We start from the raw sequence: 21,208 nt of genomic DNA, 5'->3' as shown, positions 1-21,208 counted from the left end.
TTACAGTCTATTTTTTGTTTATATTTACTATATTACATTATATATATATAATATAATTCAAAAATATACATATTTAGATTTCGGTTATTTCAGTTAAACCGATTTTATTTTTAGATTAACCGAACTGAACCAATATTATTTTGGTTAAAATCGAAAAATGAATTAACCGAATTTTTTGAAAAACTCAAACCAAACAGAACCGAAATTATACGATTCAGTTCAGTTTCTTGGTTTCAGTTCAGTTTTGCTCACCCCTAGTACTACCTAGAGAAGAAATTTTTTGGAATTTTGTGATTTATTGTGTTTGACAATGTGTGTCAATATCTGTTATGTTGGTGTAATGTATTATGTAGATTAAATATTTTATTATTATTTTTTATGAAAAAGTATAGGAAAATATTTTTGGCGAAATATGGGTGTTTGTTTTCTTGTCAGATGTGTTGTTTGAATTTTCTAAAATTTCTATGAAGTTTATTTATTTATGATTTAATTAAATAAATGAAATTGAGCAAAAGTGCTAACTTTTTAAATTTTTTTTACGATTTTACTGTTTTATGTAAATATACGTAATAAAATATGGTTTGTAACTAGAGAAAATGAGACTTTTGTTTTAGCAAAATAATTAAAACTGTTTCTGATTACATTTAACAAAGGTACATTTGATTTAACAAATCCAATATTAAATGCAAATCCCAACCAAATATTATTACAGATACAAGATTTTGTAAGTTTGGTGTAACCTTAAATGCAATTTTCAACCAATGATTATTATTCCTAAACATTCAATAAAGTTGATTTGGTTAATTTCAGTTGTAAAATTGCATACCTTTTTCCCCAAAAAAGTCGTTTTGCAAAAAATAATTAAAATTTTGGTTTTTACAAAAGCAAAATTGTAATTTTTTTGAAGGCCATAGTGAAGGCCATAGTGCTACCTAAAGCAGTGATAAACGACTCGAAAGAAGTGTAAAGAATGAGAGTTGTTGAAATCAGAGAGAAGGAGAAAATAAATGAAAAAAATTCTCAACTAAAAGTAGAAAAGTGCAAAACAATATCATGAAAAACATATTTTATTACAATTATATATTTTCAGCGCTCCCGTCCACACTCCGGACGTTTGAAGTACATCTTCAGTTTTCATGCTTAGGAAAATATAACGCTCAATATATATTATCAATATATTATTTAAACATTTAACCATTCTTCCCCTATCATGTTACAAACTATTATCACTTATCCGTTTTTGTTCACTATTATCACATCTCTCTCGGTCACATCTCTCTTCTCTTATCACATTTCTCTGTTTTCTGAATTTCTCATTGATGTGTATGTGCTGATGCGTGAGTTTTATGAATGTGTATTTTTTGGGGAACTTTTACATTGGGCTTTCTTAAAAAAAAACAATTTGGACCAATTTCAGGGAGGGTCCAAACCTTCCCTGGTCTTTTACTCCCTCCAACACAGGTTAAAACTAGCATATTAGAAAATTTATCACCAAAATAACATGAGCGGTTAGGATATTATAGGTTTCTTCCTCTTATCCGAATCTCTGAATCTGTAGCCTTCATTAGCATATTCATTTTATCGGTTTTCTTGATCAAAATAGAGGTTACAATGAGTTATGCATAGCGCTAAATAAGGAACCACCGAATACACAAGTTACACTTAAATATGTAAAATGAGTGCATGAAATTATTGTGCTCAGCCGGAATTACAATCATGAAGTACTAGATGATTGTAGAGGTATACAGTCGTAGATAAATAAAACAACAGTAGCCAGGAGCTGAATATGTAACACAATCCAATGTCACATATTGAGATGGAAATTAAGCTTCCACATATGACGTTAATTCATAAAGACCACAGTTGTATAACCGTTCATCAACATAAGCCGCTTCCAAAATTTAATAAAAGTGCAAATTAATAGTTGCAGAAGTCAAAAAATAATATTGTTTCCATAAAGTAGAGATCTAGAAACAAGTTTACAAATGTTATTGTTAGTTCCAAAGTATCGTAAAGGGGGGGGGGGGTTGAATACAATACCTACAATCTTTTTCGATTCATTTCAAGTTCTTCGTTATAAGTACGGAATCAAAATAGACACAAAATAATTCGAGGAATATATTATTTTATTAATATAAACCTTGAGGTTGCTACAATCTAATCAATGAATTGATTAGCTACGATAAATTCAACAACACAACTTTGTGTTTACAAGCTTAATAAATGAAGTCTTTAATGGAGCTCCCGTAAAAACACTTTATGTTGGCTGAGGAAGATTACCAAATGAAATTGTATTCATTTTCTGCTTTATAGACTTCAATTCCTTTGGGCAGGTGGCACATTTCTGTCCATTCAAATCCTTGAATTGCTGCAATTATAATTTACAATAACACAACCAAGTAGTTACTTGCGACAAGAGAGAGTTCTTTGGTTGCTACTTTACTTGCGACCACTAGTAGCCTTTTCTAGTCACTTACTTGCGACCAGAACATCACATGTGGTTTTTCCTTAGCAAATTTCTCCTTTAGCGTTTACTTGCGACCTAGTTCCTTAGGGCAAAGTTACTTGCGACCTAGGGAGACCTGTGTAGGATTTTTCCTTAATTTCATCTCTAATACTTACTTGCAACCTGTCTTTCCCTGTACAGGTTACTTGCGACCTTGTGCTTCTAGGAGGATGCATATTTCCCAAGTCACAAAGTTACTTGCGACCTGCAGCTCCCTGAATGAGATACTTGTGACCAAGATAGTAAGCTTTTTTGCCTTAGCCAATTTTTGTTCCTTGCAACTTACTTGCGATCTAGTTGTCTTGGCAGTGGATATTTGACTTAGAAAAATTCTTGACTCTAATAATTGTATAAACATTGATCTTTCTGTATAACTGAATTAAATCCTTTTTAATATGCTGATGCTTGGTGCACTGGCCTGGTTCACAAACAACTAACATGAATTGATTTAATTCAAATTCTTTTATATTGAAGAGATGATACACCTTGATTGATTATTCAATGCTTCAATCACAGCACCCCTGATCTTCAGAACTTCAAATCAAATCATTTCACTGACACTGGAAGTCTTTTGACATCTTATTCTTCATGGAGGCTTGAACATGTTAATGAACTTCTTCCCATGACTTGATTATGAACTTAAAACATTAATTTCATCTTTTGATTCTTTGTATATATCTAGTCTTCATCATTAGGGATCCTGTGTTTAATAATTTAATATTGTTTATCTATTTCTGTTTCATGTTGAGTTATAATTCCTCGATTACATATAACGTTACATTATGCTTTACAATCTCCCCCTATTTGATTGTTAGAGTTTGACAAGCAAATCCCTAAGGATAACTCGACTAACAATATGAAAAAGTACAACCTCAAAACAGATTAAGATATTAAATACATTTTGGATTACATATTCAATTCCAGATTTCTTAAATTACAAATTACAAAGAAGTGTTCCTCTAGCTTGAACGGATAATCTATGTCTTCTTTGTTTTTGTTTTCTTGAGCTTCTTGTCTTGACTACCTTCTCCTTCTTGAATGGATTGAGTCTGATCAGACTTTCTCTTGGTAGCTTTCTTTCTAGGATCTGTTGATTTTGTTGAGTGTGGGAGAGATGATCCTTTACTTCTATCTAGAAGGTCATTCAGTTTAGCTTGGACCAAATCACGAGCTTCTATTTCAAGTGCTTTAATGGGAGGTGGATTATTCAGTTCATTAAGTATCAACTAGAGATACCTGATTTTGGAGCACTTAGGAATAAGTTCAAACAACATGGTAGATCTTTTTGACATTACGAAGACTGTTATCTTTTTAGGATGTCCTCGTACTCTTTTGGTGTCGTTAATCGATTCTTCTTCCACTACCTCGTCAAGTATTCTTATGATTGAAATCAAAGCAATCTTGTCCTTTTTACATGTGGATAGTTTGATATCCATCAAGGCTTGGTGTATTGATTCTGATCCTCTTGTTCCGAAATCATTGATCTTAATCTTTGTTTTGTTGATCTCAAAGACTAGATCCCCTTCACTGTCAGTGCTGATGATAGGTTCACTATCTTTCAGAAGATTAATTTCTGGATCTCCATTTATGAACACCATCTCATGATAATCTCTTTTAATTTTCTTCATGTCCTTCTCTGTCTCCTTGATCATTTTATCATTGAGCTTGTAAACATATAGAACTTCAGCAGCTCTAAAGCCTGCTTCTGATTTTTTGACTCCTGGTGCCTCCAATTTTGCTCTTTTGCTCCTGAGTTGACTTTCCAGGAAAGTGAGTTGTAGATAACGACTGGATCTTATAGGTTGATCATGCATGGTGATGTTCTGCATTCTACCATCTGCAAATACTTTGATCATGAATGGATAAGAGAATGCTTGAGGAGACACATCCATCATCATCTTCTGAAGCTTGTCTCTGAAGTATTCATTCTCATTCATTTTCAACCAAGGGATTTTTGATGCTAAGAAAAAAAGTTCCACAATATTTAGCTTCTTCAATACACTAGTAGAGATCTTTATTTGAAGTCCATCTCTGTGATCGACAGTGATTTTCCATCCATTCTTTAAAATATTCACAGTGGTACCAGTGATTATCCTATTGAACTGATCATAGAACTCATGAATATTGGGATAATCCTCTATGTACTTCTCCATAGTGTTTAGAAGATTTCGGTTGTCAGGGTCTAACTAATGATAGTTTTCAGATTTTTCCATTTTACTTTTATCTCATCCCATTCCTTTCCTCTCGTGTTAGCCCGAAGATATGATTCTTTTGCTTCTCTTGCTTTCCTTCTCTGTATGGCTCTTTGCACTCTAGCTCTTGATCTTTCAATCCCTCCTTGAATTTCTTCATAAGATCGGTTGAATTTCTCCTGTAATCTATAGAACAAACGGTCATCCGAGAAGGCATCTTCATCTTAATATTCCTAGTCCTCAGAGATAACCTTTCACTCGTCCGTGACCACTTCTTCAAATCTAGGTTCATACCCCTTAGGAACATCACTCTTGTCTATTTCTCCTTCCTCCAGTTCATACTCTGAGAATAGGGGCTTTGGAGCATATATCTCCGACAGAAGATTCCTCTGAGTTGTAATGACTTTGTTCAGATGATCTTGTTTTGATGTTGATTGCTCCCCCTGAGTTGTAGAACTCTTCTCATCAGTATGTCTTTACTTTAGTAACACCCTTTCATCAATCCTTTCCTCTTCTTCTTCCTTTTCTTCTTGAAGCTCATCTCTAAACTCATCATATCCAGAATCAGCTGCTTGAAAAGCATCTTGAATTAAGGTCACAACAACAACTACTTTTTCTTGCTCCACCCATTTCTCCCCCTCAGTTGTGTTATCCATCAGAGCTGGGGTTGATTGAGCAGGCAAGATCAAGACAGGGATCTCTTGAGTAGGTGATTTTGAAACAGACACTTGCTTACTGACTAAGGTCTTTGGCCCAGTACTGGCAAAATCTATCCCAGAGGAGACAGGGATTGGCGCTTTCTTGCTAACTGAGATCTTTGGCTCAATATTGGCAATTGATTTTCCCTTTCCTGAGTGAGAGAGATTGCTCCACGAATTCCCGTAAACTAGCAAATGATGCTTATCGAAGGTCAAGTTGTTCGGAAAGATGTGTAATCTGGTGATCCCTGATAGACAGTTCATCTTTGAGATATTGATCCTTGAGAGCCAGTTGTTCTTTGAGATAGCTATCTTTAAATGCTAACTGCTTTTCAAGGTAAGATTTGGTTACATATTGTGACATATCTGAAAGAAATATGTCCTAAGTCCAATCATGTATGAGGATTTAGGAATAAATTTTGTGTAATCTGTTTTGATTTCATTGATATTAATAAAAGACTTGTTTTGGTTTTATTGCGGGCTTTATCTATTTAAGTGTTTAAATAAGATATACCATAGTTTAGAGTATAACTTTTTATGGATTGTGATGAGATCATAATAATGAGACCTAAAAGATTATAACTCTAAACTTAAATAGTTCCTGGTCGTAGGATCACTAACTGCTAATTAATAATCCGCAAAGATCGGTACATACTATGCTTGCTTCATTATGAAGGATGTCGATTCTCATAGACATTTGTGTGGTGACACTATAGCTAGTATGTAGGTGCTTATTATAGAATAAGTTCACTGAACATGACTCACACAGCTGAACAACTGATGGAGTTCACTCACGTGTCAACAGCTGTTCACATAGTGATTGTTGTACAAGTATCCTTAGACTTGAGGTCATCATAGTCATCTTGTGTACACTGAACTATGCTTTGGTTTAGTTCTTAATCTCAAGGGACAATTATAAGGGCTCTACTGGGTATAGGAATTTGTACACGAAGATAGTGTATGATCAATAAAGGATCTACCCCTTCCAGTGAAGGAAAAGAATGTTCAATGCTGATCCACTTATGTTAGTTCAGGAATCTCTGGCCAGAGTGAATGAAATTAGAAAGGAGTTTCTAATTTACATTAAATAGAACTAAGCATAGTAAGTGGGAAAGCAAGTGATTAAATAAGATAGGCTTGACACAAGTTCCATGCCTTATATTTAATCGTGACATTTCAGGGTAGAAGGAATTAATTATACGCTAACTACTCACTGAATAGGTTCTTGGTATTCTAAGCAGTGAATTCGTATTATCCGGATAGTCGCGATATGCTGGGAAGTATCTCTCACGATGTAGAATAAATATGATTAATTAATTAATCATATTTAATGAATTAGAGAATTTATATAAATAATGATAAAATAATTTTATTATTATTTATTTCTACTATCGGCTTAATATTGAACCTACAGGGTCACACCATAAAAGAGAATGATTTAATGGTGGAGGAATTAATTAATAATGGCTGATAATTATTTATTTATGAAATAAATAATTAATTGGCAAATTTAATAATTGATTAAATGAGATTTAATTGATTATAAATTAATTAAGAAAAGGTTCTTAATATTATTAATTAAGAATTTAATTTTTGGAAATTAAATCAAAAGAGAGAATTAGTTCTAAAGTGTTTAGAAAAAGGATTAATAATTAAAAGGTGTTTTAATTATTAATGAGAATAATAAAGGGTTAACAATAATAATATTTTATGGGAAAATTTTCAGCTGAAAATTTTGCCTATAAATATACTATTATAAGCCCTATTTTTGCCTCGACCCAGCCTAATTCTCTCCACCTCCTCTTCCTTCATTACATTGATCTCTTGGTCGAAACCGGTGGAGTGCTTCACACTTGAGGAGCAGCTGCTAGGGATCTCCGCTCCTCGTTCTTGGATCGCTATTAAAGACCTCCATCCTTCCATTAACGTAAAGCTTCTTAAGGTAAACATACTGAACTACGAATTAAATATTATTTTTCGCATGGATCCTGCAGAGGGTTTCGGTTTTTTTTAAGATTTAAGTTTACGTGTTCGCTGCGTTTATGTGCTAAAAACCCTTCAATGGTATCAGAGCTACTTGCGAAAAGTTTTTAATTCATTTATGTGTTTAACTGTTTTCGATATATGAGCATGTACGTGATACGCCATGATTTGATGTTGATATAATATGCTTATATATGTATGGTTTTGAATATATGATATTCATGTGAGTTGTATAATCATAAGATAATTATGTAATCTGTATATATACTGATATATAAATGATTTATGTTTGTTCTAATTATGAGAATCATATTAGATACGGATTCTGAATTGGCTGCTGCAGATTTGCTGAACTCTGGGTCTGGTGTCCGATTTATGCAAACGAATATCTTATTCCATAGGTAAACGAACGTCTGAACAAAACTGATAGCTAAAGCTATCAACGACTCGTCTGTAAGGCGTTGGACGTCGTTTACTGCCCGTAAACAGTGATTCTTGTTTTTCTGATTTGATTCTGATTTTTCTGATTTTTGTCATATTTTCTTTTTATGATTAGAACATGGATAATATGATATGATAAGATCAGATTATGTGTTTTAACATGCTTTTATGTGTTGTATGAGCATGGTGGATAATTATGGCCTTTCGACCTTAGTGTAATGGTTTTGGTTTTGGTTTTAAATACGACTTGCAGTGTCGTCAATCTTTGTAATCATAAATCTCGAATGTAACTCGAGTTATTCTTGTAAGTTCATTAGATTAGTTTTACTTTCAATCATGTAATGTAATTGAAGACTCAAGAAGACTATCCAATGGAGGTGATACAAAGAAGAAGATGAGGCATACAAGAAGTCTAAACAAAGAAGAAGACTTATGTAATAAGTAGTTGTATTTATTTCCATCACCATATTAGATTGACCTTGATCTTTTTCATGAGCTTGATAAAGATCACATAGGATGGGGCCATAACCAAACACATTTACTTTATTGCACTTTACATTTACTTGTTTATTTAATTTTATATATGAGATATATGCCTATGTTTACCATGCGATGATAGATTTAGGTGAACTTAAATCAATATAAGGCGTGCTCTAGAAAATCTAGAATAGGAATCGTTTCTTGCCTTAACAATAAATATTATTAATACGATAATGAGATTCTTGTATTTATGAAACACGTAATTGAATATGAATTTTCAATATTGAGAGAAAGGATGATTCTGTCACCAACAGATTTCTATCTGTAAGAAAGGGTTATTAAGTGACGCCTCTTGACAACGCTCCACCCGATCTAGGAATCATCTGATTATCGATTATTGATTTGAAATATTTAATTTAAAAGGAAGAATCTCTTTATAATATGATTATGATTGTAACGTAATATAATCCCTCTAAAATTAAATAATATCAAGTAGTAATTGGCCAATGACACAACGGGCTTGTGTCGGTCATAGCCTTCCAACATGGTAGAAAGTGGTTCTTATTTTTAAATCATTGTCATTTCGTGCTACAGCCGGGGGCTTTGATTTCGAAATAAGAAATACTTGTCTATTATATAGAGATGTGTACATTGAATTAGAATCTAAAGGACGGTACGTGCTACAGCCGTGGGCCGTTAGAGACTGATTCAATTGTACGAAATGTTGGGTTAAACTTGACTTAGAATATTGAGTTTGTCGTGCCACAGCCGTGACTCAATTATTCAAGAGACTAAACTTATATTAGGGAATAACATAAGATGTAATTGACAAGAGTTGTCTGCCTATTGAACATCACATGACGTTTCGTGCCACAACCGAGGTTGTGTGATGGAATGTAGGATCCCTATTCCCATTAGCATTATGAATGCTTAATTTTCACTTAGGGGTTGAAAAAAATTAGATAAACTAGTGGGAGACACTTATGAATAAAGACCCGATTCATATAGTGTTTTGAAATGAAATTGAATATTTGCTAAGTGTTGTTATGTGTTTATCATTTACAGATTTAATATATTCGTCATGTCTTCTGCACTCACTCTGGAGCATACTAGATGCTCACAAGTTGACTGGTCCTAATTTAGCTGTTTGTTTTCACTGTAACAAGTTGGGGCACTGGAAGAGGAACTACAAGGTTTACCTTGCAGAATTGAAGAAGAAGAAGGGTAGTAAGACTACCGCTTCTGATTCAGGCATGTTCATGATCGAAGTTAATATGTCACTAGGTCAAATTTCTACTTGGGTATTAGATACCGCCTGTGGTTCTCATATTTGCAATTCGTTGCAAGGACTAAAGGGAAGTAGGACTCTTGAAAAGGATGAGGTGATTCTACGTATGGGCAATGGAGCAAGGGTTGCGACCATATTTGTAGGATCATTTAGTTTACATATGCCTACGGGCAAGACTATTATTCTGAATAATTGTTATTACGTTCCCTCTATTGTGAGGAATATTGTTTCTATCCGTATGTTGGATTTGGATGGTTTTTCATTTATTATTAAGAATAATGAATGTTCTATCCTTAGAGATAATATTATTTATGGACGTGGTATTATAAATAATGGTCTGTATGTATGTGACGTAGAGCATGATTTACTTCAGATTGAATAAACTAATAAAAGAAAACGAGATGATGAAAATCTGACCTATTTATGGCACTGTAGGCTAGGTCATATTAGTGAAAATAGACTGCGGACATTGCATAAGGAAGGGTTACTTGACCCCTTTGATTTTGAATCATATCCTACATGCGAGTCTTGTCTATTGGGTAAAATGACCAACTCTCCATTTAGTGGACATGGAGAGAGGGCTGCAGATTTGCTAGGATTGGTACACACAGATGTATGTGGACCAATGTCTACGCAAGCCATGGGTGGATTTTCGTACTTCATTACTTTCATAGATGATAGATCTAGATTTGGATATGTGTATTTGATGAAACACAAGTCTGAAGCCTTTGAAAAGTTCAAAGAATATAAACATGAAGTGGAGAAACAAACCAAACACAGTATTATAACTCTTCGATCAGATCGAGGTGGTGAATACTTGAATGGAGAGTTTCTAGATTATCTCAAAAAAAATGGTATAGTCTCCCAGTGGACTCCTCCATATACTCCACAGTTAAATGGGGTATCTGAAAGGAGAAATCGAACTTTGTTAGACATTTTTCGGTCCATGATGAGCTATGCGAATCTTCCAGTATTCCTATGGGGTTATGCATTGGAAACCTCAGCATATTTATTGAATAAGGTGCCTTCCAAATATGTTCCTCAAACACCATACGAGATATGGAAAGAAAGGAAACTGAGTCTTAAACACGTTAAGATTTGGGGATGTCCAGCTTATGTCAAGAAAGTTGACCCAAATAAGCTGGAATCTCGATCTGTAAAATGTAATTTTATGGGATATCCTAAAGAGACTTTAGGGTATTACTTTTACACCGATCATAGGGTGTTTGTCTCCAGACATGCTACCTTCTTGGAAAAACAGTTTATCCTTGAAGGAAACAGTGGGAGCAAAATTGAACTTGATGAAGTTCAAGAAGCACAAACTACTACGGATCAAGTGGAAACACCTATTCAGACTGAACAAACCTTCTGTGGAACAGCCCATCCGTAGGTCAGGGAGAGTGTCTCGCCAACCTGAGAGGTATTATGGCCTTGTCATTGAGAATGACAATGAGTTGTCAATCATTGATAATGACGACCCTGTGACCTATAATGAGGCTATGAGTAGTGTTGACTCAGAGAAATGGCATAGTGCCATGAAATCCGAAATGGAATCTATGTATACCAACCAAGTATGGACTCTGGTTGAGGCGCGTGAAGGTGTTAAGCCTATTGGGTGCAAGTGTGTATATAAAAGAAAGATTGGAGCAGATGGGCAGGTGGAGACCTATAAGGCCAGGCTCGTGGAAAAAGGATTCAGACAAAGGCAAGGGATTGACTTTGATGAATTTTTTTTGCCTGTAGCCCTATTAAAATCAATTCGTATTTTGCTTGCGATTGCTGCTTACTACGACTATGAGATCTGGCAAATGGACGTGAAAAATTACTACTTTTTCTTGCTCCACAACAACAACTACTTTTTCTTGCTCCACCCATTTCTCCCCCTCATTTGTGTTATCCTTCAGAGCTGGGGTTGATTGAGCAGGCAAGATCAAGACAGGGATCTCTTGAGTAGGTGATTTTGAAACAGACACTTGCTTACTGACTAAGGTCTTTGGCCCAGTACTGGAAAAATCTATCCCAGAGGAGACAGGGATTGGTGCTTTCTTGCTAACTGAGGTCTTTGGCTCAATATTGGCAATTGCTTTTCCCTTTCCTGAGTGAGAGCGATTGCTCCACGAATTCCCGTAAACTAGCAAATGATGCTTGTCAAAGGTCAAGTTGTTCGGAAAGATGTGTAATCTGGTGATCCCTGATAGACAGTTCATCTTTGAGATATTGATCCTTGAGAGCAAGTTGTTCTTTGAGTTAGCTATCTTTAAATGCTAACTGCTTTTCAAGGTAAGATTTGGTTACATATTGTGACATGTCTGAAATAAATATGTCCTAAGTCCAATCATGTATGAGGATTTAGGAATAACTTTTATGTAATCTGTTTTGATTTCATTGATATTAATAAAAGACTTGTTTTGGTTTTATTGCGAGCTTTATCTATTTAAGTGTTTAAATAAGATATACCATAGTTTAGAGTAAAGATTTTTATGGATTGTGATGAGATCATAATAATGAGACCTAAAAGATGATAACTCTAAACTTAAATAATTCCTGGTCGTAGGATTACTAACTGGTAATTTTTAATCTGCAAAGATCGGTACATACTATGCTTGCTTCATTATGAAGGATGTCTGTTCTCATAGACATTTGTGTGGTGACACTATAGCTAGTATGTAGGTTCTTATTATAGAATAAGTTCCTTGAACATGACTCACACAGCTGAACAACTGATGGAGTTCACTCATGTGTCAGCAGTTGTTCACATAGTGATAGTTGTACAAGTATCCTTAGACTGGAGGTCATCATAGTCATCTTGTGTATTAGTTCTTAGTCTCAAGGGATAATTATAAGGGCTCTACTGGGTATAGGAATTTTTACACGAAGATAGTGTATGATTAATAAAGGATCTACCCCTTCCAGTGAAGGAAGAGAATGTTTAATGTTGATCCACTTATGCTAGTTCAGGAATCTCTGGCCGAAGTGAATGAAATTAGAAAGGAGTTTCTAATTTACATTAAATAGAACTGAGCATAGTGAATGGGAAAGCAAGTGATTAAATAAGATAGGCTTGATACAAGTTCCATGTCTTATATTTAATCGTGACATTGTAGGGTAGAAGGAATTAATTGTACGGTAACTACTCACTGAATAAGTTCTTGGTATTCTAAGCAGTGAATTCGTATTATCCGGATAGTCGCGATATGCTGAGAAGTATACCTCACGATGTAGAATAAATATGATTAATTAATTAATCATATTTAATGAATTAGAGAATTTATATAAATAATGATAAAATAGTTTTATTATTATTTATTTGTACTACCGGCTTAATATTGAACCTACAGGGTCATACCATAAAAGAGAATGATTTAATGGTGGAGGAATTAATTAATAATGGCTGATAATTATTTATTTATGAAATAAATAATTAATTGGCAAATTTAATAATTGATTAAATAAGATTTAATTGATTATGAATTATTAAGAAAAGGTTCTTAATATTATTAATTAAGAATTTAATTTTTGGAAGTTAAATCAAAAGAGAGAATTATTTCTAAAGTGTTTAGAAAAAGGATTAATAATTAAAAGGTGTTTTAATTATTAATGAGAATAATAAAGGGTTAACAATAATAATATTTTATGGAAAAAATTTCAGCTGAAAATTTTGCCTATAATTATACTATTATAAACCCTATTTTTGCCTCAACCCAAAGATTTACAAAAGCCTAATTCTCTCCACCTCCTCCTCCTTCATTAAATCGTTTTCTTGGTGGATACCGGTGGAGTGCTTCACACTTGAGGAGCAGCTGCTAGGGATCTCCGCTCGTCGTTCTTGGATCGCTATTAAAGACCTCCATCTTTCCATTAACGTAAAGCTTCTTAAGGTAAACATATGAACTATGAATTAAATATTATTTTTCGCATGGATCCTGCGGAGGGTTTCGGTTTTTTAAGATTTAAATTTACGTTTTCGTTGCGTTTATGTGCTAAAAACCCTTCACAGACATGGTGATGTTCTGAATTCTGCCATCTGCAAGGGATTTTTTGATGCTAAGACAAACAGTTCCACAATATTTAGCTTCTTCAATACACTAGTAAAGATCTTTATTTGAAGTCCATCTCTGTGATCGATAGTGATTTTCCATCCATTCTTTAGAATATTCACAGTGGTACCAGTGATTATCCTATTGAACTGATCATAGAAATCATGAATATTGGGATAATCCTCTATGTACTTCTCCATAGTGTTTAGAAGATTCCGGTTGTCAGGGTCTAACTTATGATAGTTTTCAGATTTGTCCATTTTCCTTTTATCTCATCCCATTCCTTTTCTCTCCTGTTTGCCCGAAGATATGATTCTTTTGCTTCCCTTGCTTCCCTTTTCTGTATGACTCTTTGCACTCTAGCTCTTGATCTTTCAATCTCTCCTTGAATTTCTTCATTTGATCAGTTGAATTTCTCCTGTAATCCATTGAACAAACGGTCATCCGAGAAGGCATCTTCATCTTCATATTCCTAGTCCTCAGAGATAATCTTTCTCTCCTCCGTGACCACTTCTTCAAATTTAGGTTCATACCCCTTAGGAACATCACTCTCGTCTATCTCTCCTTTCTCCAGTTCATACTCTGAGAATAGGGGCTTTGGAGCATATATTTCCGATAGAAGATTCCTCTGAGTTGTAATGACTTTGCTCAAATGATCTTGTTTTGATGTTGATTGCTCCCCCTGAGTTGTAGAACTCTTCTCAGCAGTATGTCTTAACTTTAATAACACCTTTCCATCAATCCTCTCCTCTTCTTCTTCCTTTTCTTCTTGAAGCTCATCTCCAAACTTATCCTATCCAGAATCAGCTGTTTGAAAAGCATCTTGAATTAAGTTCACAGCTGCAACTACTTTTTCTTGCTCCACTCATTTCTACACCTCAGTTGTGTTATCCTTCAGAGATGGGGTTGATTGAGCAGGCAAGATCAAGACAGGGATCTCTTGATTAGGTGATTTTGAAACAAACACTTGCTTACTGACTTAGGTCTTCGACCCAGTACTGGAAAAATCTATTTCAGAGGAGACAGGGATTGGCGCTTGCTTGCTAACTGAGATCTTTGACTCAATATTGGCAATTGCTTTTCCCTTTCTTGAGTGAGAGAGAGATTTCTCCAGGAATTCCTGTAAACTAGAAAATGATGCTTGTCGAAGGTCAAGTTGTTCGGAAAGATGTGCAATCTGGTGATCCTTGATAGACAGTTCATCTTTAGGATATTGATCCTTGAGAGCCATTTGTTCTTTGAGATAACTATCTTTAAATGCTAACTGATTTTAAAGGTAAGATTTCGTTACATATTGTGACATGTCTATAGGTGTAGTTTGGCAGGTAGGTGTCTCACGGGCTTCTCGCAGTGTATCACTCAATACTCTATCACTCAGTTTAGGGGTTTGTGTTTCACTCACCCTCACGGATACACTCCGCTCATAGCTCCGAGATCCAGAAGATGTACATGCAGAAAGCACAAGAGCCATCCTTAAGGAGGTCAACAGTGGTGCAATGGGAGTTCGCGATTCCCGACCCTTGTTCAAGACAAGTTGCATGTCATCATGAGACGACTGGTCAAGAGTTTAAATTTCTGGGAGGATCACTGAGGCTGTCATATTTGGCATCTGTTCCTCAGCTTCCTCCAGTGTCGGTGAAGACACTTTCCCCGTATGCTCACCAGTTGAATATGGTTCATCGCCAATGGGTTTCCGATCCGCACTAATGTCGGATCCCCTATCCACAGATGTATCCAGGGTTTTAGTCCTGGGGAGGTAAGTGTTGTGCTGGATGTGGCAGCGATTACAACACTCTCTCCTAACACCTGTGAAGGCAGTTGATCCATTGAAGGACCTCGAACATAATATTCTAACCATAATATGGTTGAATTCCCTGTTTTTTGTCAATACATCCTCACCAAATAACGCTCTTCTAATTGACTCATGTAAAATTTAAGAGCTTGAAGATTTGAGAGTGTGCTTGAATCATTACAGGATGTCGTGGCTAACGGGCGAATTTCAATAGACACACCTTGTTGAGAAGATGGATCCGGTAACTGTTTATGTGCCTTTTCAGCTATTGTATCCTTTTGGAAAGATACATGGGAGGTTATACTTGTCTTAGTTGGGATACTGTTTTACTTCGTTGGAGACAGAGTTGTAGGTTCACTCAAAGTACCTTCCTTATATTTTGTATCGTGTGCAGTTTTTCCCTCTATACACAAAGAATCCTTATACGCCAGGGATTGGGCTAAGAGAGTTTGAGATGTATTTATGGTCTCTAGAGGGCGGTTATAAATTTTTGGGAATACAAATCACTGCCTCCTGATTGCAATTGCTCTCGGGCAAGTTGTGTGTGAAAGTAACCAAGATTACGTGAACCAGTGTCAATCAAGTCATCAAAAGTAGTACTCATAAAAGATTCATTCATACCTGTGAATTCTAGCCTTTAAACATTTTTCTCTGGTTGATTTAGCTCAGTTTCTTCTTGATGTTCAGCAGCTTCAGGTTGAGAAACCTCTTCTGGCTGTTCAACAATTACAAATTCTTGGTCAACATCCATTAGTTGAGCGTTAGGATTAGGCTGAAGATCTGCTTCATATTCAACCTCTGCCTCTTGATTATCCTCATTTTCAGCATCAGGTTCGTGATCATCTTTAGTCTCATAGACAGGTTCTTGAGCAATGAAGTCAAAGTATTTTTGCATGAAGTCCGTCACATGAATGGGGTTGTTTTTGGAAAAAGGAGTTTGTCTAAACCGTTTACCCACCATTTTTGAGGACACGACTTAAGAATTTTCCGTATTGTCTGTGCGAACCAAGGCCTTCTGAGCTTCTGTGAGCTTACCATTAAAAACAATCTGGAGGAACCTAACATATAAGATGTAATCTTATTTTTGATCTTGGTTCTCCAATATCTTTCGCATTATTAGACGTCCAAAGTTGATTCGAAGTTTATGAGCAATAGCCACTCCAACTAGTCTCATGAAATGTGTTAGTCCATGAAATCCACCAGTCTTGGGAGACAGACAGAAGAACAGCATGATGAAGAATAAGTTCCAAGGTTTGGGTAGATGACTTTTGTTGAAGTGCTTTGGATACTTGTCATTAGGCATGGTGCTTCTTATGGCCTTGAAAAAGCTAAATACTTCCCAGTCCCTTGGTAAATCATCGAAATCATCCCGAGGAAAATGAAGATGTTCATTGAAATCATCCTCAATGATTTCAATTATCTCATCATTAATGGGGAACATGAAGCTTAGTTGATCGTCATCTAATGTGTCTATAGCTGAGGTGTGAATGTTTCTGAGGAGCTCAACATTTAATTAGACATTAGTAGTTAAAGCATAATGCACAATCGAGTGCTCTTTTAAAAAGCGAATCTAATTTTCAAAATAGCCTATGTGAGCTGGATTGCGATTTATAACCAAGACATAATTTATTTTAGGTATCGTAATATTATACGACATTTTAATTAAAAATGAGAATAACATTTTGACCGTCAAACAAATTTATCGTGCACTTGAAATAATAACATGAGACTAATATGCAAAATACATAAATTTATGCGGAGCAAATATGCAATAATAGAACACTAGAGAGCAAATAAGAAGAATAATCAATGAAGTACAAACCAAACAGAGCCTTATTCCTTAGAAATCACAGTTTAAGATCTATCAAATTAACCAGTGAAAATGTGTGATTTTACAGTCAAATGATAGAGTAGGTCATGGGCTTCACAAATCTGTAATTTTTAGAGATTTTAGCAGAATTTGGGTACTGTTTGAATCGATTGAAAATTATTCTCTCTTTATCGTCCTTACTTGCGACTGTGTGTATATATGTATATATAAAAAATATATGAACTGAGAGATCACATAAATACACAGCAGTAACACAGAAGAAAAAAAATAAGACAGTTACTTGCGACCTATAGTTCACAGGGGTCGCAAGTAACCTAAGCAATAACTTGGAAAAATAATGTAGTTACTTGTGACCACAATGATGTTAAGGTCGCAAGTAACTCTGATACAGTTTTTTTAGTCTTACTTAGCTACTACAGGGAACCGCTTTGTCGCAACCAACTCAAATCTAAGTAGTTACTTGCGACTAGGATCCCCTGTAACAAGACCAAAAATAGTTTAATTACTTACTTGCGACCTATAGTGCACTGTGGTCGCAAGTAACTCTGTACTTAGAAAAATTTCTGTACTTCACAATTTTATTTATAATAATACAACTATTATCATTAACTTGATAAAATTATATTTTTATGAAATAAATTATGCTGCTAATTACTAATTAACTTTAATGAACCTCTTTAAATATTAAATAATTTAAAGTCCACTAAAATTAACAAATAACAACTTTTGATTATTAAAATTGAAACTTTTATCATTGAATTGATAAAGTCTCAAATTATTAAATCAAAATTATGCTACTAAACTTTACTCATAACTTAACCAATTATGATTAATTTATTTTCAAATAATTTATCAATATAAGTGTGCTAAAATATTTATCAATTAGGTACAAACACACAAATATTTGAACTACAAGAAATAAATAATGACACATAAATTCACATGTCCTTATCATATTGGCATTGAATAACAAGTGAATTTATTTAATGTAAATTGTAGTTATTGACTTCTAATTTATTAATTAGAAAAAATTTAACATCCTAAGTTCACTAAATAACTTAGAGAAAATGTTTTCATCACGTGGTTTTGTGAAGATGTCTGCAATTTGATCCTCTGTGGTACAAAATGTAATTCCACAGTGCCATTGGTGACATGCTCTCTATAAAGTGATACTTGATATGAATATGCTTTGTTCTTGAGTGCTGAACTGGGTTGTTTGAGATTGCTATGACACTTTTATTGTCACAAAATATTGGAATCTTTGACATCAACATACGATAATCCCGAGTTGGTTCCTCATCCATAAGATTTGAGCACAATAGCTTCCAGCAGCTATGTATTCAGCTTCAGCAGTTGATGTGGATACTGAGTACTGCTTCTTGCTATACCATGATACCAGACTTCTTCCAAGAAACTAACAGCTTCCTGAATTACTTTTCCGGTCAATCTTACAACCTGCAAAATGTGAATCTGTATAGCCAACTAGGCTAAAACCTATACCTTTAGGGTACCAAATTCCAAGATTTGGAGTCCCCTTAAGTTACCTATATATCCTCTTAACAGCTATAAGATGAGATTCCTTAGAGTCAGCTTGAAATTAGTACATAACCATATTGCAAACATAATACTGGTTACTTGTTGTAAGATAAAGTAATGAGGCCTATCATACCTCTATAGCTTCTGATGTCAACTTTCTTACGATTTTTGTCCTGATCAAGCTTAGAGGCTGTTGGCATTGGAGTCTTTTCCGGAGTTGAATCTTCCATATTATACTTCTTGAGAAGCTCTTTTATGTACTTGGATTGACAGATGAATACATCATCTTTCCATTGACTCACTTGTAATCCAAGAAAGTAGTTCAACTCTCCCATCATACTCATTTCATACTTACTCTGCATTAGCTTAAAAAATCTCTTACAAAGATGATCATTAGTAGAAAAAAATATAATGTCATCAACATATACTTGAACTAATATCATATCAAATTTAGCATTTTATGAAATAGAGTTTTATCAATAACAACCTCTAGTAAAACCATTTCAAGTAAAAACTCTTGGTGAGTGTCATACCATGTCCTTGGAGCTTGCTTAAGACCAAATAGGGCTTTGAATAGAAAATATACAAAGTCAGCCAGATTTAGATTTTCAAAACCTGGAGGTTGTTCCACATACACTTCCTCTTCAAGCTCCCCATTTAGGAATGCACTCTTCACATCCATTTGATAAACCTTGAAATCTGAATATGCTGCGAATGCCAAAAACATCCTGATTGCCACAAGTCTAGCTACCGGTGCATAGGTTTCATCATAATCTATACCCTCTTCTTGAGAGTAACCTTTATCTACTAGTCTGGCCTTGTTTCTCGTTACAATTCCATCTTATCTAACTTTTTTTTGAATACCCACTTAGTGCCCGTTACTGACTCACCCTTTGGTCGGGTACCAACTTCCATACATTCTGCCTCTCAAACTGATTGAGTTCTTCTTGCATAGCAATAACCCAATCTGGATCTTCAAGTGCCTCACCCACTTTCTTAGGTTCCTGTTATATTTGGAACCAAGCAAGGTTTTTCTTCCAACAACTAATATCAGGAGTTAGCTATTGTCATTCAATGGTATGTGTCTGTGCTTTGTTTTTGGTATCAGCTCTGAACTTCACAGTTTTAGTTTTTAGCGATCTATGATATTGTACAACATATCTGCCATAGAGATCTGAAGCTCGAAAATACACTGTTAGATGGAAGTCTAGCGCCACGTGTCAAAATATGTGATTTTGGGTACTCCAAGGTAATAATTTTACAGATTACTCTGGGATATATACCATTACAAAAATGTTCTGTCTGCTAAATCCACTTCCCTCCTCTCTTTTCTTTGGGTGGATTTGCGTACTGCCAGTCATCAGTTTTTCATTCTCAACCAAAATCTACCGTGGGAACACCAGCTTATGTTGCACCAGAGGTTCTAAGCAAAAGCGTACGACGGAAAGGTGATAAGTTAATTCCGGTTGATTTCCTAGGTGATGTACTAAATTTTGCTAATAGCCATATGTTCTATCTAATTATCGAGATAATAGATTTCAGATGTTTGGTCTTGCGGAGTAACTCTATATGTGATGCTTGTTGGGACTTATCCCTTTTCGGATCCGAATGATCCAAATGACTTTTCGGAGCTATACGCCTTCGTAAACGTATGTACAATTGGCTTTTGACAGAGAATACTGAAAGCCCCATTCTTGATACCAAACTGCATTCAGATTTCCATGGAATGGAGGCATCTATTGTCGAAGATTTTCATCACAAACCCTGAAAAGCTAATAATTTCTGCCCTGAATTAATATCATACAATTTTCTCTGTCATAATTCATAATTTTCTTTTCTTCTTTGATTTACAGAGGATAACGATTTCTGAAATTAAAGGACATCCTTGGTTCCTGAAGAACTTGCCTATGGAGCTAATGGAAGGAGGAAGCTATCAATGCAATGATGTAAACTTCCCATCCCAAAGCATTGAGATTATTAGCGATACTACAGGAAGCAGGACTGTGCCTTCTGAGGCAACTAAAGGTGGGAAATTTTCACTTGGAGGTAGTATGGACTTTGATTATATGGATGATGCAGATGTTGAAGACATAGAAACAAGTGGCGATTATGTGTGTCAATGTGAAAGTGCACCGCTTATTCAGAATTATCAAGTGGATAATATGCAGAAAAAGCTTACAAGATCTCAATATGGAACTTCTCGCGTCAATTGTGGAAGTGCATCACTTATTCAATTTATCAAGTGAATTATTCAGAAACAGCTTACAAGATCTCAAAATGGAAGTGTTGGCAGAACTGTGAACAACTAGAATGATGGAAAACGATCAGACTTCTTTCTAATATCTTCTATCAGTAGACTTTCATAATAGCCATGTTCTTTCTTCAGATCTCAAGTGGCATAGTAAAGATGAGAACAAGATCAAA

General features: G+C 35.0%; 1 protein-coding gene across 1 annotated transcript in view; it reads left to right on the top strand.

Moving 5' to 3' along the window:
- Positions 1–21,030, top strand: part of LOC141692236 (serine/threonine-protein kinase SAPK1-like) — a 65,776-nt gene extending 44,746 nt beyond the window's left edge. The window contains exon 7 of the mRNA XM_074496963.1: positions 20,638–21,030. Coding sequence (XP_074353064.1) covers positions 20,638–21,030 — 393 coding nt within the window. The remainder of the gene's footprint in view (positions 1–20,637) is intronic.
- Positions 21,031–21,208: the final 178 nt, after the last annotated feature.

The sequence above is a fragment of the Apium graveolens genome, chromosome 10, assembly GCF_009905375.1.
Source record: "Apium graveolens cultivar Ventura chromosome 10, ASM990537v1, whole genome shotgun sequence".
Classification (NCBI taxonomy): Eukaryota; Viridiplantae; Streptophyta; class Magnoliopsida; order Apiales; family Apiaceae; genus Apium; species Apium graveolens.
This window is presented reverse-complemented; position numbering and strand designations above follow the sequence as displayed.